At 45.5% G+C, this 26,964-nt stretch overlaps 1 protein-coding gene across 5 annotated transcripts in view; it reads left to right on the forward strand.

Moving 5' to 3' along the window:
- The window catches only part of GDAP2 (ganglioside induced differentiation associated protein 2), a 59,867-nt gene that overhangs the window by 20,660 nt on the left and 12,243 nt on the right, over nucleotides 1-26,964 (forward strand). For all 5 annotated transcript variants that reach the window (XM_029577986.1, XM_029577987.1, XM_029577985.1 and 2 more), the window contains exons 9-12: nucleotides 1,365-1,441; nucleotides 7,004-7,080; nucleotides 7,611-7,750; nucleotides 18,041-18,095. In XM_029577986.1, the coding sequence (XP_029433846.1) occupies nucleotides 1,365-1,441; nucleotides 7,004-7,080; nucleotides 7,611-7,750; nucleotides 18,041-18,095 (349 nt within the window). The remainder of the gene's footprint in view (nucleotides 1-1,364; nucleotides 1,442-7,003; nucleotides 7,081-7,610; nucleotides 7,751-18,040; nucleotides 18,096-26,964) is intronic.

The raw sequence follows: 26,964 nt of genomic DNA on the forward strand, positions 1-26,964 counted from the left end.
CTCAAGGTCTGTGGAACAGGGTTCATCGGAGATTCTACAGCCCTTTCTTCTGGTTAGACCTCCTTGGGTAACTTTAGATCTCATTTTGGAGGCTTTGACTAAGCTTCTCATCTGGGTCTGTTTGTAGGCCAATTTCAAGGTTTGGCAGTTCACTAGCCACAGGAACAGGCTTCTACTACATCTCAGAAAGTTCAGATTTTGGAATCAGGAATTAATTCACTTCAAGACTCTACAAGTTCCCTTGCTAATGGGCATCAGAATGTTGTCAGAAGAAGAAATATTAGGCTTATTAATTTTCCCAGGAACCAAATGGTTTCTCCTATTGAAATGTTGAGGTTATATTTTCTTGAAGTATTGAAAATACCTGAACATCTAATACCTCCAATTTCCAAAGCTTATTATTCGCCGTCGAAAAATGTTTCGCAAGACCTTAATTTTCCTCAAGTTTCCCTGGATATAACTAATTTGACGGCAGTTGGAAAAATCTAGAGACGAATCTGTTTTGCCCTCAAGTTTGATAGCAACTTTGGCTTTAGATTGTGACCGAGTCTATATTTTGAAGCTTTTCTTCCGTAATAGGGAGTCTTTATTTAAGGTTTAAAAGTCCGTATTTACCCCGTATGTATTCAAAGCTACTCGATCTAAAAGGAAGAAATTTCTGTTACTCCATTCTGGTTGTTTGCATGTGGGAGCTTTGGTTTGGCTTAATTTCCCATAAAATGTGTGATAAAGTTCCAAGGGGTCAAACATGGTTTTGTTTTGTTTTTTTACCCTTCTCAATTATCCACTTTGTTTTATCTGAGAAACAACAACGTAGAGACGGCTCTGAAGCCCCTGTTCTCGGTGCTGCCTCTTCTTCTATTGGATAATAGACGCTTTAGTTTAAGAAAATCTACCAGGACTTAGTCATCCTTTTGTTATTTCAACTATTGTTTATTATTTCCTTTGATCTACTGTTTTATCCCCCTCTGACTTGGGGTCTGATAAAGCATGAGTTGTATTTTTCTTTTTGTGCATTAGTAATCGCTCACAAATGCTGTTTCTTAATAAGTGGGGTACTTGGATTATTTTGTAAAATTGATATTAAAAAAACCAAAAACAATTTGTTAAATGTGTAGTCTGCTGCTCTAGGGCATTGATAGAACTTGGGATGAGAGGGGTTGAGGGCTGTAGCCTGAATCTGTGTGCTGTCGCCTTGCCTTGCTTTTCACTTGTGTCTCTTCCTTCTGTTACCTGCCTTAAGTAGAAGAAGGGGAAGGGTCTTGTTGAGGGTACTGAGATATATTTGATTCTGCCACAGAAAAAAAAATTCTTTCAAAATCATGGGGAATTAACTCAGTTTGTTTGCTTTTCTTATTTTCTAGTTATAATCGCTGGTTATCTCGAGCTAGAACGGAAGACCTGTCCGATATTGCAGCTCTAAGAGCTTTGTACCAGACAGGTGAGTTTTCAACCATTTCGGTTGGGTTTTTTTTGGTGAACACATTAATGAAATACAGTAATTTCCCTGTATGTACTCGGATCAGTCCAGACTCCTGGGTTTTGCATCCCCACCAGCAGACGGAGACAGAGAAAGTTTCACTGCCACTGCCACATAACCCAGCATGCCACCTGCAGTCCCTCGCTATTGACCTGTCTCCAGCAGATGGTAGATGGTGCAAAACCTGCAGTTCTGGTGTTTTAAAAAAAAAAAAAAAAGTAAGATAAATTTACCTAGGATAAATTTTCCTAGGTCCTGGTGGGACTGTCCCCCTTGGTCTGAGGTGGACAAGCTTGGGGGTTAATGATCTTTTTGTACACTCTGTCCCTTGGCGAATGGGTATAAATCTGGTGGTCCAGATCCCTCCCTTTCTTGAGGCGGCCGAGACAGTTTGAATCCCGTTAACAGCTCTGCAGTTTTTTTTAGCCTAGACCCCTTGTCTTTCTCTGCTTTTTCTTGCCGGGGTGGTTAGGAGTGGATCAAAATTACCATGGACCAGTGGGTTCTAAGTGTGGTAAAAGAGGGCTACGCTTTAGAATTTGCTTGTCCGATCCGGGACGTCTTTCTTGTTTCCCCTTGCACACCTCCTTACCAAGCAGCCAGCCATTCAGGAAATTCTAGACCGGCTGCAGCGGCTGGGAGCCATAGTCCCAGCTCCTTGCAAGGATTGAGGCACAGGAAGGCACTCCATTTCTTTCATCGTGTTAAAGAAAGAAGGGACCGCTCGCTCTATTTTGGATGTGAAGAAAATGAATGTGGCCCTAAAAGTTCCATGTTTCTGACTTAACAATTTTAAGTAATTGCTGACTGCTGTATGAAACAATCCGCCTAAAATGTATTTTAATTGTGCTACTTATAAGGCACCTTACTCGGGGAGCCTCACAAAGAAATCAGTGGGATAAACAAGCAAACATGCATGCAATCGTAGAAAAGTGTAAAGCAATAATCAGATGTTGATAAATGAGAGGGGAAATCAGGACGAATGAGAGCAGGCTTCCAACCCTGGATGGCTTCCTTAAGCTTTCTTGTGGCCGCAGCCTGCTAACCACTGCTACGGACTTGGAAACAGGATTTCAGAATCTTACGGCTTCCTGCATCACTTTCAGTAGTCATGAAAGCCACCGGGAAGCGAAGTGCCTGCAAGCCCCAAGAGCTACAGATGGCAGAAGGCAAACCAGCAGAACAGGGGGGAAGGGGGAGCCAGCACGTCCAAGCTGTCTGTCCAAATCTGCACCAGCATTGTGTAAGCGGTATCCTAATTTAAGCCTTTTCTGATTCAGGTGGCTTAACAAAAGACTGAAATATGATGAAGACTATTAAAGCCTGAACCAACACATACAATATCGAACACAGTACAGTGGCATTATGCAATTGAAACCATATCTGACAATATGCCAGCACAAGTAGTGCTAATTTATACTAATTATTAAACATTTATTTGTGCACTCACATATTAAACCCGTACCTAAACAATTAAAATCTCTCTAACACACACACACCCCCTCACACACACACATTACACCTAAAAGCATGTTCATATGCATTTAAAGTTCATTACATTTTCATAAATGTTTTTTTAGACAATACAATGTATTAATTCATAATTCAAATAAATGAATATTATGTAAATTTATCTGAAAAAACATGAGATTCTAAAATCCACTCCTTATTCAAGAAGCACAGGATATTTAGAAGTCAAGTACACATGGACTTGACTTCTAAATATCCTGTGCTTCTTGAATAAGGAGTGGATTTTAGAATCTCATGTTTTTTCAGATAAATTTACATAATATTCATTTATTTGAATTATGAATTAATAACTTGTATTGTCTAAAAAAATGTATGAAAATGTAATGAACTTTAAATGCGTATGAACATGGTTTTAGGTGTAATGTGTGAGGGGGTGTGTGTGTGTTAGATTGTAATTATTTAGATACATGTTTCATACGTGATTGCACAAATAATTTATACTAATTATTAAACATTTATCATTTCTTCTTTTGTGTGTCATTTACGTATTACGTTAAAGAAGATTTGGCGATCTTGACCCTTTGTGTTGTCATAGCACAAGTAGTGCAGCATTTTGAGTCCTAGCTGAAGGGCTAATTTAAAAAGCCCTGCACACGTGAAATCCGGGAGATACGCATGTATCTCCTGGTATGTGCCGAAGATAGGATGTTAGAAAAAGGGGCGAGCCGGAGTCGGGGTATGGTGATGCATGGGCAGGCTGGGACCTGCCCATGCATCACCATACCCCATTGGCCATTAGGCGCTGTCCCGCTGCTGCCTCCGAAAGTAGATAAGTTTTAAAACAAAAAAAAAAGGGTAGTTAGCTGGGTTTTAGGAGTCTGGGTTAGTAGGAGAAAAGGGGGGGGAGGCAGTTTAGGTCAGGGGGTTTAGGAAATTCCCTCCCAGGCTGCTCCGATAAAGGAGCAGCCTGGGAGGGAACTGGGACTAAGACTTACCGCGTCGCCATGCAGGTAATGGATTTTATAACATGCGTGCACATGATATAAAATTGGCACGTCCATGCACGGACATGGACGCCCGTGCACAGGTCTTAAAATTTACCTTTAAGTCATGCACTTTAGGGTGGCAGACATGCTAATCGCAGTACATGTACATTATTGTGTGGCAGTCATGCCACTTGTTGTAACATCGCATAAACTCACTACACAATCTTACCCACAAAGATCATTTCATAACATCCAGGCTGCCCCTGAAACATTCGTAAATGCTCATCATAGTATTATTTGCTAGTGAATGACCCTTTTTCAAAGCAGTGTGAATGTAAAGATTTATACCATGTCATTACAAATCCATCTTCCATTTTAATCTCTTGCCAGTCTGATTTCTGTTTGAATATTTACGGTATGAGGACATAGAAGGCCAACCTTATTCTTACTCTTGGTTTGCAGCGCCTACTGGGAGTAGGATCCCCTGGATTTTCCCTTCCTCCTTAAAGCTAGCCTAAAGAACAATTCAGCACTCCGTTCCTCTGTAAGAATCCTGGTGTCTTTATATCAGGGTTGATATCGCTATAACTCAATGTATGCTAACATAATTGGAAAGCCATGGGTAACACTGTGCCAGGTTTGGGTCTGTAGATATCAGACCAACAAAATAGCTAGTGTTATGAAATATTGAAATAATTTTCCTTTTCTTTTTTGTTTAAAAAAACAATTAAATAATGAATAAACAATTTTTATTCAAGAGGAAAAGACCTCAATACTGGCAGCAAATGTCAAAGACTGAATCCTAATCCAATTGGTGCAGTCACCAGTGTAAAAGAAACTCTCATTTTTAAAAAAAATGTTTATGAAAATATTCAGGAGATTACTTCTCATGATTAAATTTTACCTCTGGTATCTATGATGACAAAAATGCCTGCCCATATAGCCATAAAGAATAAAGCAAGAGAGAATTGTGTTCAAAGATTGTGATTTAAAAAAAAGTGATTTTATGCCCTGATGCAGCAACACTGCAAAATGTTGGCAACTTCTGTGCTTTTTTGACATCATAGAAACCAGAGGCAAAATTTAATGACGAGAAGCAATTGTGAAATCAGATAAGTGTACTTTTTAGGCACTTTTCCAATCACCTGAATATTTGCATTACTGGGCATACTTCTGCGTTTTATATAAAACACAGGCATTTTTGATAAATGAATTGAAATAAAGGGAAAAGAAAAAAAGAAATGGATTTTTCATAAAAAATTTTATGCCAGTGACAGCCTCCAACTGGATTAGGACTCAGTCTTTGACATTTCTTGCCAGTACTGAGGTCTCTTCCTCTCCAACAAAAATTGTTTCATTATTGAATTGTTTTTTAAAAACAAAAAAGAAAAGCAAAAGTATTTCATAACACTAGCTATTTTGTTGGTCTGATTTGTTGTATACTAGTGTTTCCCTGAACGGTGGTCATATATTATTTGGGTCTTACTTTTTACGGGGGCAGAAACAGAAATGATTTTTGTGCATAATGGCCTAAAACCAGCCATAGTTAAAATGTTAAAAATGAGATGTTGCTTTTTGAATGAATCAAATGAATGTACTGGCTCCCTAGTGATATTCGGCTGCTATGACAGCCCAGTAGAGGGCATTAACATACTATGTGGAGAGAAATTCTAAAGTAATCACATAGGCAAGCACTATCGGGCCGATACAGTACAGTGTGCTCCGGCGGAACGCACTGTTGGCCCGCGTTTGGATGTGCGTTTTTGACGCGCTAGCTTTACCCCTTATTCAGTAAGGGGTTGAAAATAACGCGTCCAACCCCCCCCCCCCCCGAAACTAATAGCGCCCGCAACATGCAAATGCATGTTGCGGGCGCTATTAGTTATTCCTGCGAGTTACAGAAAGTAAAATGTACAGCCAAGCCGCACATTTTACTTTCAGAAATTAGCGCCTACCCAAAGGTAGGCGTTAATTTCTCTCGGCACCGGGAAAGTGCACAGAAAAGCAGTAAAAACTGCTTTTCTGTGCACCCTCCAACTTAATATCATGGTGATATTAAGTCGGAGGTCCCAAAAGTTAAAAATAATTAAAATAAAAAAAAAATTTAAAATCGGCCCGCGGCTTGAAAACCGGACGCTCAGTTTTGCCGGCATCCGGTTTCCAAGCCCGTGGCTGTCAGCGGATTTGAGAACCGACGCCGGCAAAATTGAGCATCTGCTGTCAAACTCGCTGACAGCCGCCGCTCCTGTCCAAAGAAAGGCGCTAGGGACGCGCTAGTGACCCTACCGCCTCTTTTTACTGCTGGCCCTCATTTAAATACTGAATCGCGCGCACAGGAGAGTGGGCGCTCTCCCATGACTTTTACTGACTCAGCTTGTATGTGCTGTCTAAGCTGCAAACTATAACTGATTAAACCGGCACAGATACCATAGTCTATTTTGAGATGAAACCATAAAAAGGTTCAACATATTATGGTCTTTCCCCAGTAGATGTCTTTGGGGGGGGGGGGGGGGATATTTGTACATTTGGCTGTGTGGATGGCCATACTCCCAGCAGTTTCCAGATCACAGCACGATCCATGGCTGTAGGGGATCGTCTGTGTTCCAGAGCCTTTCACCTTTAGGCCACCTGTTCCAGTCTGGCTCAGGTCCGTAGGGACTTAAAAAGAAGAAGCTGCTAGTTTCTGTCCATTTCCAGGATCTATAGCAGAAGTGTTCACATCCTAGCCCCTTTCAGTTCCCTACAAACCTGTGAATGCTGCTGCACGTGTCGCTGATTCCCAACAAGTAGATGGGGCGGATCAAGTGACTTGAAGAATTAGTCTGTCTTTGTACCAAATCACATGAATACATGTAGTCCTACAGCTGTTCTAAAAGCTGGTGTGCCGGGAATGGGATTACATGTAGCAGGGATACGAAGACACCTTGTTCTCTGTCTTCCGACGTGTGCAACCTCTTAGCAGGCCAGGCTCTGCGCCACCCCACTTTAATGACTTCAGTGAAATCGCCAACGTGTGTTATAACAACTTATCAGGCCGAGCTGTGTTTATGTCTCCACTTGTCTGCAGGTGTGGATAACTATGGCCGAACAGTTATGGTAGTAGTCGGACGAAACATTCCTGTAACACTAATAGACATGGAGAAGGTAAGCCTGATCTGTTTCACTCATCCCCCCTCTTCCATTAAATAAATCCCCACCTGGCTGCGGCAGCAGGATCCCTGATGGGCTTTTTCTGCTTTCTGTAACTCCTATTGATGTGCAAAGCCCTGCTTTTCACTGAGTGTATGTTTTTCTTTAAACTGGCATTTGTAAATGTAATACTCGATGTTAACTATAAAAAGAAAATAATTTTAGCTTCTGCTTTTGGCTGTGGGTTGTGCTCTCTCCTAAGTTGCTGCCAGCTTTAGCACTTAAATATCCAGAGGAGCTCCTACCTTTCTATAGTAGTGGTAGCAAATAGTAACATTGCAGTTAGTGTTCTAGCAATATTGTAGACTTTCTTTTCCCTTAGTGCTCCGATATTCCAATTTCCCAGGGAGGAAGGCCTTAGATCTCTGGTAGTGATTGCTCACAGCGTAAAGATCTCTCCAGCATAGGAGTGTTGGGTGTGACATTGACTTGATGATTCTGAAAATTCCTGATGAGAGCTTATTTTATTCCCTTCACCATTGCAGGCTCTCTTATATTTTATCCATGTAATGGATCATATTGCTGTAAAGGAGTTTGTGATTGTGTATTTCCATACTCTTACCAGCGAACACAACCACTTGGACTCTGACTTCTTGAAGAAAATGTATGATATCGTTGATGTCAAGTGAGTATCGGCCAGAGACGTCTGCTGCCAGTGGGTTAGCAAAGTGTAGTAAAGAATGGCTATTGATTTATTTATTTAAAAAGTATTTATTTCCCGCACCCTTCAAAGTTCGGGGCAGGTTACAAGTAAAACATACATAATTAAATAGTAAACATAAAATAAAAGTAAAATATGTCATTTTAAGTGTAATCTTATGTCAAGGGGTAAAGTGTTCCATAATAGAGGGCTTACGACTGAAAAGGCACACCCTCTTGTCATAGTCAGTCTGGTTGCTTTTGGGGATAGAACTTGCAAAAGAAGCTGATTTGTAGATCTGAGGTTTCTACAGGGAGTATATAAGTGTAATGTGCAAACAACCAGGAAATGTTATTCTTATAAATGAAATTGTGTACGATCATCTAGGTTTTATATTGAATGCGCCATTTGATAGGTAGCCAGTGCAATTGAAAAAGTCCCAGAGATATATGATCATGGAGCGTACGGTTGGAAAGCAGCCATGCTGCATCATTCTGTAAGAGCTGAAGTGGATGGTAAACCTAAATACAAAGAGTACAGTATAAACTGGTAAGGGTAAGATTGAAGTACTGGGCAGAAAAGAGTAGGATCGAGTAGTGGCTTGATATGTTTGAGAAGTCCAAGTTTTTGTGGAAGGAAGATTTGGTTAGAGATTTAATGTGCATGGATAAATCTCGCTTCGGGTCCAGTATATTGCCAAGATTGCGTACCTGTTTAGAAAAATTGATAGTTATGTTGTCAGTTAGGATAGATTTGGGAATATTGTCAAATCATAGGTTTCCTAAAATCATCATTCCAGTTTTTGAAAGATTTAAGCTAAGTTTATTGTGCAATAGCCATTTTTTTTACTCTTGATAGGCAAAGTTAGAGAAATTTTAGGGTTGAGTTCCAATTGTGCTTAGTTGGGAAATAGAATTGAATATCATCAGCATAAAAACAATATGAAATGCCAAGAGTCGATAACAATTGACAAATAGATGTGAGAGATATATTGAATAAGGCCGCTGATAGAGCAGATCCTTGTGGAACTCCTGCATTTAGAGGAAAAGGAGTGGACTTGCTTGATTTATGATTTGTTGGTACCTGTTTGTTAGATATGATTGAAACCAAGTGTGTACTATCCCAGATATACCTATGTTGGAGAGGCGAGCAAGTAGGATTTCATGATTTATTGTATCGAAAACTGCAGAGAGATCTAGAAAAATAGAGCTATATGAAGTTCCTGTATCGAATCCACGATGAATGATATCAGTGCTAGAGAGTAAAAGCATTTCTGTACTGTAGTTAGGTCTAAAACCCAATTGATATTGATCTAGTGGTGAGTGGTCGTCAAGGAAGATTGTGAGCTGTTCTAAAACGACTCGGTTATTTTGGCAAGGAATGGTGAGGAGAAGATTGGACGAAAATTGGAGAAATCCAGAATATTGGTAATTTTTTTAGGGATTGGAGTATCAGCGGCAATTTTTAAGGAGTCTGGTAAGGTGCCAGTAATAAATGAAGAATTGGTAGTGTTAGCAAGTGGTAAGGCTATGTCGTCTTTGATTGCCTTGAGAAGACTGAAAGAACAGGGTGAAAGTGGATGAGAGGAAGGTTTCATTTTAGAGACTATTTGTAAGATTTCAGTGCTGGCCACTGTCTCGAAAGTGTCCCAAGTCTGAATCTGTGGGATAGATGAAGTTAGTGGACGAGATATTGGGAATGTTTTAATTACATTTTGAATTTTTGATTCAAAAAATCTTCCAAACGAGGTATACAATTCAGTTGGAGAGTCTGATTTAGGATATTTATGACTATGACTGTTATGGCTAAATTATACTGGGCAGTTTTAATAATTTACTTTTACTAGTGTACACTTATAACATTATTAACTATGTAAAAAACTAAAATTAAATGCTGCTTACTACGTGTTGACGTTCTTCTTCTCAAAGAATCATCATGGCTGGACTAATGTTATGTTTTGGGGACAGTATAGAGGTTAGGTGAGTTTTGGTATAGTTTAGGCTGCCTTATGAGGAAACATTAGGGACCCTTGGCATGTTCTTCTTGGTGGAAATAATTATTATAAATGAGTTGCTACTTGCTAGTACTATGCTCAGAAAGTCAGTTCACAGCTCAGTAATGTTCCAAATGTGATTTTTGTGCTTCAAACTGTATATTCTCATTTGTCATATCAAATGCACTAGCACAGTCCTCCCCTCCTCAGGTGAGTCTTCTGTTGCCACCAGCTGCCCCTCTGGTGGTGGTTTATTCCCACCAATGGTTTTTGAATTCAGAGATCGTGATGGAGCTCTGTGTGTCAGTGCATCAGTGTTTGCACTGGCACTCTGTCAGCAAAGCACTGCAAACAAATTTAAGACATCCCCACAAACCTCATTGTGTTTATTTTTCACCATCACAGGCCCACGCTGACCCCAGTGTATTTATTTTGGCTAAGGTGGAAAAGACAGGGGGGACTGTCGTTCAGAACTATGAGAAGAGAAATGTGATTTCTCACAGGAGGACTATTTTGTTGTTGGGGGTGCTTGTGTTGAAAGGTTGTTCTCCGTAGAAAGCAGGACAGTAATCAGCCCCATGTGCGGGTGCCAGCATGCGATGGCGCAAAGACAGAAAATTTCTCTGAGCCCTGGAAAACCATACAGACTTGTCTGAGTGGGTGTTCCTTAGTCTTTTTTTTTTTTTTTTCTTGTACGAAAGGACATGGTTTCTGCTTCTTCCAATTTTTGCCTTTGATTTCATTTACTAATTTTTTTTTTCTTTCCTACTTTGTTCGAAGTTTTGTTTTTTTTTTTCGTTTTTTTTTGCAAGTCTCCAAAAAAACATTTCTTTTATATCTCAAAAATGTAATTCAACCTAATTCTTCTCAGGGGCAATTAGTAAGCCAAGTTTCAAAAGATGCCCCTGCTGCTCTTGCAAGATGACTTAATCTGGGCAGCAGGACGGCTGTGTTTGTTGCTTAGGCCCCCTCACATGATATACCTAGCTGTGCCCGAATGCCTCCAAGGGTACTTACACACTGACAGCATGCAAGTTCTCACGTCTGTGGGTCAGTAAAAAGGAAGCTTTCGCCAGTTGAGGGATAATTAATTAAATCAAAAAGGCAGAGTCCTCTCATGGTAGGTGGCTATAGCTTGGGCGAGTTTTGATGCAGGTGTTGTTCCCCATCCAGCAAAAAAGGAGTTAAGTTGCATTCCTCAGCACCAGAGCATGCAAGAAGCTAAAACAGGCCCTGTCTGCACCAACAGCGCAGGTGAATATCGAGGGTGACGTCAGCGAACCTGTTATTCCCTGTACGTACTAGGATCAGTCCAGACCGTGGGTTATGTCCCCCGTCCAGCAGATGGAGTCAGAGCAAACTTCCAGGGGTGCTGACATATAAGCCTGTGCACCCCCTAGGGATCCTCAGTATCTCTCTGACTCCAGCAGATGTGAGTGGGGGAACCTTTGCTTCCCCAGTGTGTGGCTTTTGCTACATTTTTTACTCTCTCCTATTTCTTCTTTGACTGGATCAAGCGGACCTGGGCTGCTAAATTTATTAAATTAAAAAAAAAAAAAAAAGGGAAAATTTTTTTTTGCCTATCACTTCAGGGAGCCTGGAGCCCTGCCCGGGCCTCCCTGTCCTTGTCAGCTTGCCAGCGGGACTGGGTATGTTTTCTTGCCTACCTGTTTCTCCCTTTTCTCCTCCCTTCCGGCGGTGAGTTTGTGTGGAATTTTTTTTACAGGATCGCCGTCGGACGGCTTAGGTGGATGCTGGTGGGGCCAGCCTCTCCCCTCCGGCGCGCCGCGATTCGCATTCCCTCCCCCTCGGCCCCGCGACGTTTCATTCCCCGGGGCCGCGGCAGCAGGGAAGTCTCATTCCCCTGCTGCTCCTACGGGGAGGGTGCCTGGTAGAGCCTGGGCGGACGAGCTCGCTCCTCCCGCGGCGCGCAGTGCTCAGCCCCGGCCTAGGGGCGGTCGCTGAGGGGAATCTTCGTTCCGGCCGCGCGCCATGCAGCGCTCTAAGGGGTCTCCCGGCCCCGACCCGGGGCAGGGCGGATCGCGAGACGGGTCCTCCGGGGTTGGCCTCCCCGGGGGAGAGACCGGATCGGCTTCCCCGACTTTTTCGCCGGCATGCTCCGATCGCCGCGGCTCCAGGGGAAAGGCCCCGCCCCCTTCTTTGGCGGGAGCGGCGGCCATCTTAGAGCTGGAGAGCGCGGCTGATTCGGAGGCGGAGGAGTCCCCACATGGTTTTTCGCCGCGTTTCAGGCCGATACCAGCGCCATCGTCCCCCTCCATCGCTGCGGGCCCCTCCACGGACCTCTCGCTCGCAGTCCCTCCACCGGCAGGGGGGTTTACGGCGGATTTTGTCCTTTTGATGCACCAGGCGTACCTCCAAAGCCTGCAGCCGGCGGGGGGATCCCCAGGGGGTGCTCCAGCGAACCCCACGCCCGCGAAGATTCCCCGACTTATGGGGGGGGGGGGCCAATCCAGCGCCATCTGGGGGTGGCCATAAGACGCTCCTGGCTCTCCCACCCAGCGGAGTGGATCCAACGCAGGACCCTGGGAACGATCCGGCCTCCACGGCTGACGATGACTCGCTCCTGGCAGCGCACCTGGAGTGTGACGACCCACGGGTGCTCCGGATCTTCCGTAAGGAGGAGCTGTCGGACCTCATCCCACACGTCCTCCAGGAATTGGATCTCGATCCGCCCGTCGAACCGCCGGGGCCCCCAGCCCCCTCCGTAGCCTCCGCTAGTTCAAAAGGGGACCCGGTCCTGGCGGGCTTACGTCCTCTGGCGCGAACGTTCCCGATTCATGAGTCGTTCCTCCATCTTTTGGTGCGGGAGTGGGACACGCCGGAGGCCTCTCTCAGAGTGGGCAGAGCAATGGACAAACTCTACCCTCTTCCCGGCGACTTCTTGGATCTGCTTAAAGTACCCAAGGTCGACTCGGCAGTCTCTGCCGTCACGAAGAGGACCACAATTCCCGTGACAGGGGGAACGGCCCTCCGGGATGTACAGGACAGAAAGCTGGAAGTCTGCCTCAAAAAGATTTTCGAGGTCTCGGCGCTGGGGGTCCGTGCTGCTATCTGTGGCTCCCTTACCCAGCGAGCCGGACTTCGGTGGGTGCAGCAGCTCCTGACTTCACAGCAACTACCACCGGAAGAAGCGGCGCAAGCGGACCGGCTGGAGGCCGTCATTGCCTACGGGGCTGATGCCCTCCACGATTTACTGCGAGTCCTGGCAAGGACCATGGTTTCGGCTGTTTCCGCCAGGCGCCTGCTGTGGCTTCGTAATTGGGCGGCGGACGCTTCGTCCAAATCCAGCCTAGGGTCTCTACCTTTCAAGGGTAGGTTCCTCTTCGGTGAGGATCTTGACCAGATCATCAAATCCCTGGGGGAAAATTCCGTACACAGATTGCCCGAGGACCGCCAGCGGTCGTATCGTCCGTCTACTTCCTTCTCCAGGAATCGGTCCCGCTCTCAACGGCGATTTCGGGGTTCCAGGTCTCAGGGGCCGAGAAATCCCTCGAACAGGTCTCAGTCATGGACTCGGTCCTTTCGGGGCCGCAGACCAGCCAGGGACTCCTCGGCTCCGGGCCCCTCCGGCAAGTCTACCCAATGATGTCAGGCCGGCTCACTCCCCCCTCCCGAGGATCGGAGGACGACTAGCCTGGTTTTACGAGGAGTGGGCCAACATCACCACGGACCAATGGGTCCTAGACATTCTAAGGCAAGGCTACGCTTTGGATTTGCGGTATCCCCCCAAAGAAAGATTCGTCTTCTCACCCTGCGGGGCGAGTCACAAGCGAGTGGGAGTACAAAGCACACTGCACCGTCTCCTAGCCCTGGGGGCCATCTCACCCGTCCCCTCCGGAGAAGTGGGCTCGGGTCATTATTCCATTTACTTCGTGGTGCCCAAGAAAGATGGATCCTTTCGTCCCATCTTAGACCTCAAGGAAGTCAACAAGGCCCTCCGGATACCCCGGTTCCGTATGGAAACTCTTCGGTCAGTCATCGCGGCGGTTCATCAGGGGGAGTTTCTGGCCTCCCTGGATCTGACGGAGGCTTACTTACACATTCCGATCCACCCGGTCCATCACCGGCTCCTCCGCTTCAAGATACTGGATCAACACTTCCAGTTCCAGGCCCTCCCTTTCGGGTTGGCAACGGCGCCCAGGACGTTCACCAAGATAATGGTGGTTGTGGCGGCCGCGCTCCGAAGAGAGGGGATTTTAGTACATCCATACCTGGACGACTGGCTCATCCGAGCGAAGACCTTCTCTCAAGGGCAGCAAGCAGTCGACAGGGTGGTCGGTTTTCTGCAGTCTCTCGGCTGGGTAGTCAACTTCGGCAAGAGCAGTCTCCTTCCGTCGCAGCAGTTGGACTTCCTGGGCGCGCGCTTCGACACCGCTCAAGGCAAGGTCTTCTTGCGGCCGGACAAGGCCCAGATGCTCAGAGAGCAAATTTGCAACTTTGCCGCTCTCCCAGTTCCAACAGCGAGGGATTATCTGCAGATCCTGGGATCGATGGCTTTCGCCATCAACCTAGTGCCGTGGGCCTTTGCACACCTGAGGCCCCTACAGATGGCGCTACTCTCGCGGTGGAAACCGGTCTCGCAGGACTATCAGGCGATCCTACCCCCTTCCGCCGGCGGCCAGACTCAGCCTTCGTTGGTGGCTGGACCCCAGGAACTTGGCACAGGGGTGCCCCCTGGAGTCGCCGGAGTGGATCGTGGTCACTACCGATGCCAGTTTGACCGGCTGGGGGGCCGTGTGTCTCCGAAGCTCGGCACAGGGGCAGTGGACACAGGAACAGAAGGCCTGGTCGATCAACCGCCTGGAGACCAGGGCAGTCCGGTTGGCTCTCATTCAATTCCTGCCCCTCATCCGCCAGCGGGCGGTCCGCGTTCTCTCGGACAATGCGACCACGGTAGCCTACATCAACCGTCAGGGAGGCACCAAGAGCCCGGGCGTGGCCGTCGAAGCGGCCCGTCTCATGGCCTGGGCGGAGCAGTTCCTCGACCGCCTAGCGGCCTCCCACATCGCAGGTGTGGACAATATTCAGGCAGACTACCTGAGTCGGCAGACGCTGGACCCAGGGGAATGGGCTCTCTCCGACGAGGCAATGTCGCTCATCACTCGGCGCTGGGGAACGCCCGCCATGGATCTCATGGCGACGGCTTGCAATACAAAGGCCCCGCGGTTCTACAGTCGCAGAAGGGACCACGGGGCGGAAGGAGTGGATGCCCTGGTTCTACCTTGGCCCCCTCGTCTTCGGCTGTACGTCTTTCCTCCGTGGCCTCTGGTGGGCAAGGTGGTGCGGAAGATAGAGGATCATCCAGGGCAGGTCATCCTGGTGGCGCCAGAGTGGCCGCGGCGTCCGTGGTTTGCGGATCTACTCAACTTGGTAGTGGACGGACCTCTACGATTGTCACACCTCCCGCGGCTGCTCCATCAGGGTCCGGTATTTTCGGACCAGGCGGAACACTTTTGTCTCGCGGCTTGGCTTTTGAGAGGCAGAGTCTCCTGCGCAAAGGATACACAGTAACCGTGGTAGACACGCTGCTCAAGGCGCGTAAGACCTCCACTTCAGTCGCCTATGTACGGGTCTGGAAGGTGTTTGAGATCTGGTGTGCCGGGCACGGAGCATCCGCGACCACACCTTCGCTCCGTCAGGTCCTAGCCTTTCTCCAGGAGGGCTTGGAGAAGGGCCTCTCCTACAACTCCCTGCGTGTGCAAGTCTCGGCTCTAGCCTCTCTGGCTCGTACCACGGGGCAACCTGACCTTTCGTCTCATCCGGACGTCTCGCGCTTCCTCAAGGGAGTCAAACACCTGCGGCCGCCGGTGCGGCATCCCTATCCCTCCTGGAATCTCAACCTGGTTCTCCGCCTCCTTGGACAGGCTCCCTACGAACCACTGCGGCAGGCCTCCCTCAAAGATGTCACACTTAAGACGGTGTTCCTGGTCGCCATAGCCTCGGCGAGACGCATCTCCGAGCTTCAGGCGCTTTCGTGCCGGGAACCGTTTCTACGCTTCACGGATTCGGGAGTTTCTATTCGTACGGTGCCTTCTTTCCTACCTAAAGTGGTGTCGTCCTTCCACTTGAACCAGTGGGTGGAGTTGCCGGCCTTCCCGTCGGATGCGCCTCAGGCCCTCCGGCGTCTCGATGTGAAGCGCTCTCTGCTGCACTACTTGGAAGTGACCAATGAGTTCCGGGCTTCCGACCATCTCTTTGTGCTTTGGTCCGGCAATAAGAAAAGGACGGCAAGCGTCTAAGACGACTATCGCACGTTGGCTCAAGGATGCGGTTTCCTCGGCCTACATCGGTGCCGGGAAGGCGCCCCCGGAGGGAGTCCGGGCTCATTCGTTGCGTGCCCTGGCCACGTCCCGGGCAGAGTCTCAACATGTTCCCATTCAGGAAATCTGTCGCGCGGCGACATGGAAGTCGCTGCATACCTTCTCGAAGCATTACCGGTTGCAACTACCGGTAGGTGACTCGGGTTCCTTTGGAGACAGGGTTCTTCGAGCAGGGTCTTCAGGGACCCACCCGGTTTAGGGAAGCTTTGGTACATCCCACGGTCTGGACTGATCCTAGTACGTACAGGGAAAAGAAAATTATTCCTTACCTGCTAATTTTCGTTCCTGTAGTACTTAGGATCAGTCCAGACGCCCGCCCGTGGTTGCTAAGTGCTGGTCAGACGCCTGCTCGTGTACGTTTTTTACCCTCTGTCTCTCATATTTCTACATCCTGATGTTTGTGTTGTTACTTAGTTCTTTCACAGTTCGCATTGCAAGTTGCATTGGTTATTTGTGTTCTGTGGTTACAATTTGTTTGGCGCTTGATCCTTCCTACTTTCCTGTCCAGTATTTCTGGCTCTAGGCTTTGATATTCTCGATACTGAGGATCCCTAGGGGGTGCACAGGCTTATATGTCAGCACCCCTGGAAGTTTGCTCTGACTCCATCTGCTGGACGGGGGACATAACCCACGGTCTGGACTGATCCTAAGTACTACAGGAACGAAAATTAGCAGGTAAGGAATAATTTTCTTATCTCGCTCTCCATCTGTTGGTCGGTGGGCATAACCTACATATAAGGAAAAGAAACCATCAAGAAGTAATTTCACCTTGCTTTCTTGCTGGTCATATTGAGCAGCAAAATAGTCCGCGGATGTTCTGCTGACACCATTTTTGACATCTGAACAAGTGATTTTCAACCATGACCAACAGAATAAACCTCAGTAGCTCTTGCTCATCTGTGATGGTGAGGGGCCTTTTGCTTACTTTGTATTTTTATGTCCCATTTTGTTAGGAGATTTGCTGATTGTGTTCCTTTTCTTTTTCCTCGTGTCCTGTGCTATTTATTGCAAATGCTGAGTAGATGCAGCCTTGTCACTTGCAGGAGAACTCCTGTAGATGGCAGTGGCAGAGCTGGAAATATGAGACCCATCCAGTCTCTGGTTTTAACATGCATAAATCTCTTAAGCTTAATGTCCTTGTACGTTATACAGTTTAATTACATAAAAACGGGCAAGCTGGAAAGGTCACTTGTCCCATCTGTGGTTTGGGGGATTCTGTAAGACTGTCCACAAGAAGAAAAGGATTAGTGAGAGGATCATCTGTTTTAATTGGGTTTGTGAATCACAGCAAGACATTTTTATGTCAAAGGGTGTATTTCAGGACCATGGTTCTCAACCTGTCCTCAGCCACCTCTCTCCAGCCAGTCTGGTTTTCAGGCTAGCCGTATTGAATATGCAAGAGATTTGCATACAATGGAGGCAGATCTTTCTGTGCATTCACTGTGGCCAGCCTGAAAACCAAACTGACTGGGGATGGTGTTGAGAGCTACTGTAGGACGGTCCAAAATTCAAGCCTATGGCTGGGCCTATGTTGGTTACAGGACTGGAAAACGAGTGAGAATTACTGCAGCACACAGACTTGAGCTCTGCCTCCAGAGTTACCTTGTCATTGGTGTGCCGCGTAATACAATATCTCAGGCCAGAGTGCATGGGCACCGCGCCAGATTCCTACTGCGACCGGGGGGACTCTGTAACTTTCAGTGCAAGAGTAAAAGGTCAAAGCAACCTCGCTTCTCCCTTACGGGTTCACTCGCTGAATATGCAGGCACTGGCTGTTGGCTTTCTTCTTATATCTCAAAGAACAAAGTCCTGATTTCACTAACGTGCTGTGAATGTTTACAGGCAGCAAACACGAAGTAGGAGAGAGTTTTTTTTTTTTTTTTTTTTTAATGTAACGCAGAAAACCAATTGAAAATCTTGTTTTTATTCCTTAAACTATAGATACAAGAAGAACTTGGGGGCACTGTACTTTGTTCATCCAACGTTTCGCTCAAAGGTAACGTGTTCCGTCACAAGATAAAGGTTTCAGACTGTAAACTGTTTTGCATCGTAGGAACAAAGGTCATAAAAAAAAGAGCGGTAATCATTCTCTCGGAGCAGGCTCTCAGGTTCTGCAGAGTAGCGAGTCGGCACAGTTGTGCTGGAGCCTCACAGCACGCAGGCATCTCGTTACGATGCTGAGGCCATCAGGGAAGCTACATCGGGGTTCACGTTTTAGTTCCAGGATAGTGAGAGAGAGCCCTCTATGGTACAGTTGTCTCAATTTATCTCTTCATGCATCACTTGTGTTCTAATTGGTTTCTGAGCCTCTGCACACAGAGCTGAACTAATCACGTGAACAGTGGGACTTCATCGTTAAAACAGTGCATGGGTATGCATGTAAGAGATCCCGGCAATCATCTTTGTGACAGTCTGAAGAAACTACACCAGTTTTCAAAGTGAATTCTGCGCATCCGTTTTGCTTTGAAAAGTGTCCTGACAAAACTACCCACATAGACTTGCACCTGCTGATTTGTGTGGGTAGTTTTGCTGAGAGAATTGGCAACACACGATTTTTTTAAATCAAAAAGGAAATGAAAAACCTGCCCAGAACCCACCTTGCGGAACGCCCCTCCTGAATGTGGGTGAAGTTTACCCACGTCGGGGGGAGCGATTTTTGTTACGTGCTGCGTAAAACAAGTGCGCCCTCCCTCCCATGTATGGACGTGTCGTGAGGATTCTTGTTCTCTAGTACTCGATTCGGGCTAGTCGCCCCAAAGGGTTGCCTGAAAACTCTGTCTGCTGAGGGTGGCTTTTCTGCGGTGCTAGCGAATACCTCTGAATGAAGCCATTCGCCGTCTGCATAGTTTCTGCCTCTGACCGCGCCTCCTGCTGATCAGAATGCATTTCCTGGGCCGCAGCCAGGAGTTTGGCAGTACTACTTACGCGCTCTTCTTCTGGTTTTCATTTCCCTCGTAAAGTAACGGTGTATAAACAGAGGAAAGCCATCAGACCGGGGCTGCCAGCTGGTCTCCAGACTGCTTTTTAGTGGTGCTGCTGGAGGGGTCCTCCCCCCCCCCAGTTGCATAGTTTGGGCAAAATTTCAACAAAACTCTTTTGAATGCTTGCAGAAGCAAGTTTTGAAAGCTATTTTCAGACCTGCAATTAGGGGGGGGAGGGGAAAAAAATCCCATTTGTACAAAATTAATATTGAAAGGTTGAATTGCGAGGCCTTCTTATCCTTGGAGTATAGCAATGTGGCATTATTGGGGAGGGGGTTAAGATATATGCCTTAATGGCTTTGAAACAGCATCTTCAGCTGAGGCCTATTTGTTCTCCTCTCTTTACAGTTGCTTTATTAGAGGTAGCTGTATATAGATAGGCGCAAACAGTTTTAATTTTTGAGAATTTAAACAGCAGTAGGAAGAAATTTCAAACAGTTAAATAAAACATTCGTATGGCAAGTTCACCCGAAAGCTGCTTCGGTTTAGCCTTGCACATAGTGACAATCATGACCCTAAACGGCAGTGGTACGACTTCATCAGGTTTCCAAGAAATTGTTTGGCTAACCTGCTTGGAGCGTTGGTTACAACCCTTAACAGCAATGGTGCAGTTGCAAAGAAGGCTTTGGGGTATCCTGCATGGAGGGACCCTGGTTTAGATGCCCAGCCTTCAACGAGCGCTCAGGTGCTGGATGCCTTAGACAGCAGCCTCCCTAATTTTGGTGACTAAACTGGGTAATAAGAAAGGGAAGGGGGGCCTGGGTGGTGTATGAAAGTAAGAATCAAACTTAAAGATGGCAAGGCCTAAAATGGCATTTTTAACAAATGTTTAGGCTTGCCTGGGAGGGAGATAGAGTGCAGTGGTGAGGTCAGGTAAGACATGTGGGTAGGGGAGATCTAGTGTTGGGTTGCATATGGGAAAATATCTGCAGCTGAGCAGACTGCATGGGCCAGTTTGGTCTTTATATGCCATCATTTACCATGTTAATTTTTTAAGCATTTTACCCTAAAGCGGCTGTCTATTTTTTTTTTGCAGTGAAATCAGGGCCTAGTCAGACCAGAAATGCATGAGATTCAAGGGTACAGTAAGGGATTAATATTATTTGTACCAATACAGCGATTGGCAGTGAGTTTTTAGGTTATTTAAAAAGCTTTCAAACAAAGGGAGAAGAAGTGAGGCATTGATGCCATGTGCAAAAAGGAGGTTGCAGTATGTGGCATTATTTGTGGCACTATTGCAAGGAGAGTGGCTTAAAAGACAGTTTTCATTCAACTTCTGCCACTTGCTGAGTATTTTTAGCATATTATCCCTTGCAGAATTAGTGGAATCGTCTTGTTTTATTATTCAATGTTAATATGCTTGTATTTAAAATGAATTACTTTTTTTGGCATTTCAATCCTTTGTGTACTTTCCAACTCTTTTATTAGAACTTCCTGAGCTTTTAATGCTTACCAAATTCAGTTTAGTTCCGAGAATGTGCCTCTGAAAATGTTCTTAGATGGAAGGAATTAGTCCCAGTGCAGAGATGCTTTGATGTAGTTTACAGGTGATCTTGGTTACTTAGAAGCATTATTAGAACATGTCTGCAGATAAAGCCCATCTCACTTACCGCAGACCTGTTCCTGTCTATGGCATTTCCATACTTTTCCCCACCTCCTCCATGGTTAAGGTGTTTGACGTGTTTAGATTGATATAGCAACAAATAGGCGATCAATAACAGTGGATTGTGCAGTCTGGCAATTTATTCATGTGCGCCTCTGCTAATTGGTCAACAGAAAAGAGCACTCCTAAGTAAAAGAAATTGTATTTGTTTATGAGTATTTGGTATTCTCCTTTTGGCCAGATTTGGTCTTAAGGCAGATCTCTCTCCACTGCAATCTGTCCTAAATTCAGCTGCATGAGTTAGCTTTCACTAAAGTTGCTACGCTCACATAACCCCTCTTCTGAAGTCACTACATTGGCTTCCTATCAACTCCCACATACAGTTCAAGCTCCTCTTTCTCACCTTTCACTCTGCAGCTCCTCTCTTATCTCTCTCTATATACCCCTCCTCGTGCACTCTGCTCATTGAACGAGTCAGTCCTATCCATGCCCATCTCCTCTACCGCCAATTCCAAACTCCGTGCTTTCCACCTGGCTGCGCTGTATGCTTAGAATAATCTTCCTGAACTGGTGTGTGTCTCTCTTATCCTGTATGTTTGTCTTATTAGATAGTTCCTACTCTTTAGAGCTTACAGTGTTTGTGTTTGTACAGTGCTGTGTATGTCATGTAGCGCTATAGAAATATTAACTAATAGTATGGCTGTTCCTCAGACATCTGGCTTCCTAGGTCCCCTAAGCTTTTACAGACACTACTCTGCCATCACTTTCCTGCTGCACCAATCTGGCTGGTTTCTGGGGAGCTGTAGCCTACTGCTAGCTACAGTATATGTATATCTGCTGGTTGTATTGACCTTTAGTCAACTAGGTTGACATGTTATTCATCTGGGCTCAATTGCATATTCATGAGTGTATAGCTCTATTATGGTGGAACAGTTATTGAAAAGACACAATGTAATAGATGTGTATAGTTATTAGTAATATTAAGCAAATTTATCAGTGTACTTTATAGTGAGATACTTTTGTGCAAACAGCCTGGCACATAATCTAGTGTAATGAATAATAGAGTTTAATGTTATCAGTACTATAATATCCTGGGAAATGACATACTGCAATATGCGTAGAGTAATAGAGCATGGCCAGAGTGAGAACAAGGAACTGCTCCTGCTCCCAGCCTTCATAGTATGATAGGGAGAGGTTCTTCTTTCTTCCTTCCTATTGTATAGATGAGTGCCCTGCACTGCCAGAGGAGTATTTAAACATGACCTGCTTTAGCGTAAGCTTTGTTGAAGTGCTACTTTAAGGTAGTTGGAACTGATTCAAACATTTTGCTTCTGGTTTATAGAAAATTATAGAGAAATGGCTTATTAAATATGTTCAGTGCTTTAGAAAAACCATGTTTTGTAATGATTTTTTTCATTCTCAGTTTTCATACCCCCTCCAACCCAGGAGGTCTGCTCACATGACTATGGAAGCCACTTCAGACTTTACCCTCTGTGCAACATAATGGCAGCCACAGTCTCTCCCTTCACCAGCCTTAGCAAACTATCCCCACAAAGAATATCAAGTTTTCATGCATTCAAAACTCAATTGTAATTTTGTAGATATTTTTGGAGCTGCTCCTTAGCCAGAATAGAATCTTTTTGGGTGGGTTTTTCATGAAATTACACAACATGGTTAAAATGCATGAGCAAATTTTGAACAAGCAATGTGTCATTTTCAGAAGCCAGTTGAATGCATTTTGAGAAGAGCATTACCACTTTGTAAAAAAAAATTTGGTTTAAATCCTGTTTAAAAATGTTTCTCCTTTAGATCCATGCCTTTTTTTCTCTTGTTTGTGTTGAAAGATTCTTTTCTAGATACTTTGACTTCTCTGCGCAATCAGTCGCTTTCTGAGGGTTGTGTGCTAGGGTCACTAAAACTATCCTGAGTATATCCATCGTGTAAGAGAGAAAATTGGTCTATAACTCTTAGGATCATTTTTGGTCAATCTCAAATTTGGTTTCATTAGGAAAGCTGTTAGAAAAATTGTTGTAGAAACAACTTACAAAGTTTTGTCTGAAAGGGCAATACTTGACCAGTTTCAGTGTGGCTTCCGAAAAAATCTCGGTACCGAAACATTATTGGTGTTGGTTCTGGATTTTCTCCTTCACAGATTGGACAACAATGGGCAAGTGAATTGCTGTATTTTTTTTTTTTTTATATTTCAGTCATGAGGTGCTTTTACATTTGAACCACTTAGGAATTTGTCGTCTTTATGTGAGTGGAATCAGGTTAGAAGCCAAAGAAAAGTATACTTGGAAGTTCGGACTACCACAGGGTTCCATTTTGTCGGCAGCTCTTTCTAATGTTTGTTTGATCCCTCTTTGTTTTTTGCTAGAGCAATTTAGCATAGAGTTTAGACTTTGTGCCCAAGATTTATAGCTATATTTTCCAATTGATAACTCTTAAGAGCTTCATTGAACCTGATTTCTGAATGCACTTCAGCAGTTAACACTTGGATTCAGAATAATAATCTATGTCTAAATTTATTAAAACTGAGGTGCTATGTTGTCAACCAAAAAAAAAAAAAAAAACAAACAGCCACCTCCAGATCCCATACAATATCCAATATTGGTAAATGGAACTAAGATACTATTTAAAAAAAAAAAAAAAAAGTTACAAGGAATTTAGGGGTGGTAGTTGTTGCCACAATTAAAACTGGTACTAAGATCAGGCTTTTTAAAATTAAGGTCATTGCGTCATATGAGAGATGTTTTAGGTTGTGTAGATTTTCGTACATTGGTGCACTCGTTTGGGCTTTCATCTATAGACTACCGTAATAGTTTGTACATGGGTTTACCAGGAGCTAATATTCATGCTTTTGCAAAATTCTGCCGCAAGGCTGGTCATGCATGGCCGTCCTCGGGATCATGTTACTCCCCTTTTATTTTACCAGCTCCACAGCTATTTGTTGGATGGGCCTTTATATTTTGTTCCTGGTTGCACTCTTCATTTGCAGGAATTGGGTTTTTAAGGGTTTCCATCAATTAAAGATGTCCATATGTAGGAGACTAGAAACTGGGCTTTTTCCGTTCTTGGCCCACTTGTGTGGAACTCATGAGATAGCTGATTTTAAAGTTGTTTCATAAACAGCTAAAGACCCATTTATCTTTAGAAGCTTTTGGCAATTAGTGTTTTGTTTTAGTGCATAGTGTTTGCTCTGGGTTAATTTTTTGTTGGGGGGGGGGGGTAACGTTTTCAAGATGTTAGAAATATTTCACATCTATGAATGTTGTATTGTATGTGTTGTAACCCGCTTAGCACAACTGGTTTGAAATGGATGGGAAATAAGTGTTTTTAAATGACTTAGGGATGATGTTGGTCCTGAAAGCCATGTGCACACGTAGGAAGCTATCCAGCATCTCATGAAATGTGTGCAGTCTTCCAGTGAGTAAGGGGAAGTGTGCCATTGCCAGGAGCAAATATGCACAAAAAAAATGCTTGCTGAGGAAGGATAGAAGGGAAATTCTATTTAAAAATTTTCAGCGCTTTGGGCAACATTTCTTTTTTCTTTTACAGGTAGTTAAATATTAGAGGCAATTGTGTGTATCTAAAAGTAGATCTACAAGTCTGAAACATTCTCAGCTAGTTAGGAAGCTCTGCTGCACATTTTGTAATTGAGTGTATGTGTGGTAACTCTCACTTATAAAGCAGTGCAAACTTCTGTCCTTTGCCCGGGTTAGAGGACGCTACCCCGAGAATCCCCATTATGGGGAAGAATGTCATCTTTGATTGCCTAAAGCCTCTTTGTATCCAGCTTCCCTGCAAGGTCTGCCTTCCTTGCCTGCCTCTTCCTAAGGCGTTGGGGGAAGGCCGGTCTCAGCCATAAGAAACATTCCTGCGCTTGACTGACTCGCTGGCTGGAATGCTCAGCTGTAAATGCGCTCTTGCTTCAGGGTGAACTTTGGCAAAGCAATCCAAATATTAATAGGCTGGTTTGCCCTGCCATTCCCCCCTCAGGTGAAGGCTGCCTGACGGACTATTGCAGCAGCCCCCCCCTGGCAGACTGCACCTAAGGGATGGAAGTGCAGGGCAAACCAGCTTTTATTAATATTCAGATGTAAAAGTGCACGCGGGATACACCATATGCACCAGCCAGCAAATCATGTAATAACAGTTAAGATTTTGGTGTACTGATCGCTAGTAATCTTGAAAGCATAAGGCAAGGAGAAATCCTGCTGCCTAGAGTCCAATTTTTGGTCTTGCTGCAATGAGAGAATTTTTTATAGGACTTGGCTTTCATGCCTGTTGCGCAGGCTGCTAGGATAGCCCCTGGGGCAGAGGAGGGGATTGAACACCTAAGGGGAGACAGGAGACAGGCAGACAGGAGAGTGGGCCTGCGCGTTCGGCGCCGAGGACCCACCGGGGTAAGGCCTTGCTGTTGCGCTCCTACCCCGAACGGGTCCCTTTCGCCGACCACGAGGCTTAGCCGGCCTGCCGACCTTACCTCTCTCCGGGCGCCGTCCTCATCCGCTCCGGGCCGATCGCCCCGCCTCCACCGACGGACAGCCAACCCTCGACGCTCCAGTGACAGCCGGCCTATCAAGGCAGCCCGCGCTGGGATTTAAAAGTCCCTTCCGTCCAGGCGTCACGCGCCTAGCGTCACGCGCCGAAGGAGCGCGACAAAGGGGCCTGCCCCTTTAAGCGCCCCTTCGAGCGGCCCTCTCGAACGGCACCATACATCTGACCTCACTCCTCATACCCCAAATTTTGCAGTCTACCTCCCGCCCACCAACTCGGTGAGAACTAGCCTTTGGTCATCCTCCCAAATCGCTGCCCAGACAAAAACAAAGGGTCAAAGAAGGAAATGACCCTCCTGTTGGGGTAAGAGCCCTCCTTTTCTAGGCTATATCCCCCGACGCATGAACTTGCCACCTATTCCTTCACAGATGTCTGTTCCCTCAAAAAGTGAAGTGTTTTGCCTATCATTGTGCTCCTCTCACTGTGCTCAAAAAGTGAAGTGTTTTGCCTATCATTGTGCTCCTCTCACTGTGCTCAAAAAGTGAAGTGTTTTGCCTATCATTGTGCTCCTCTCACTGTGCTCAAAAAGTGAAGTGTTTTGCCTATCATTGTGCTCCTCTCACTGTGCTCAAAAAGTGAAGTGTTTTGCCTATCATTGTGCTCCTCTCACTGTGCTCAAAAAGTGAAGTGTTTTGCCTATCATTGTGCTCAAAAAGTGAAGTGTTTTGCCTATCATTGTGCTCCTCTCACTGTGCTCAAAAAGTGAAGTGTTTTGCCTATCATTGTGCTCAAAAAGTGAAGTGTTTTGCCTATCATTGTGCTCCTCTCACTGTGCTCAAAAAGTGAAGTGTTTTGCCTATCATTGTGCTCCTCTCACTGTGCTCAAAATTGAAGTTTTTACCTATTATTGTGACTCTCTCCACCACCACAACTCAGCTGTACCAATCACCCAATTATCCCTCATTATCCTTTCTTTTTCTTGTTTCCTTCTTTCCTTTCTCACACCTCCTCCCAACACCCCATCCTACAAAATGCATCAGCACCAGATCTCCATCCTCAACTATAACAAACGCAGACCCATCATCCCCCTATACCCACGACACCACTCTCATATAAAAACTATTCTCCCCTCCATGATCGCCCCCCCCTCTTACCCAAATTATTGGTCTTACTGCACTATCTCTTGTCCTCCTCAATGTCCAATCTCTAAACAAAAAGATACCCCTTCTCTGCAACCTACTCTCTGACCAAGACCCAGATATTTGTGCCTTAACAGAGACCTGGCTAAAGGATACCGACTCTGTCCTCCTTAATCAGCTTCCTTCCGAAACATATGATACATTCTCCATCCCCAGGCCAAAAAAGAAAGGAGGAGGTTTACTCTTAATCATAAAGAAAAAGTTCAACATGATTCTCCACTCTACTCCGCCCCCTCCGAAAATTGAAATAGGCCTTTTCAAATCCCCCTCTTTACAATTATGTCTCATATACGCCCCCCCAGGCACCCTACATAACAACCCCTCAACCCTTATAGAATACATTGCAATGAATATCTCCATTGACATTCCAGCCATCATACTTGGAGATTTCAACTTGCATGTTGATAGCTCCCCTCGCACCCCTTCCTGTGACGCTTTTCTTGATTCACTAAATGCTTTAGGATATAAGCAATCTATCCATTTTCCTACCCACAAGGCGGGCCATACCCTCGACCTTCTATTCACCAATGCCCTCATACAAACTGATCACCCTTCCCACACACCCATCCCCTGGTCAGATCA

The sequence above is a fragment of the Rhinatrema bivittatum genome, chromosome 15 (assembly GCF_901001135.1).
Source record: "Rhinatrema bivittatum chromosome 15, aRhiBiv1.1, whole genome shotgun sequence".
In the NCBI taxonomy this organism is placed as follows: Eukaryota; Metazoa; Chordata; class Amphibia; order Gymnophiona; family Rhinatrematidae; genus Rhinatrema; species Rhinatrema bivittatum.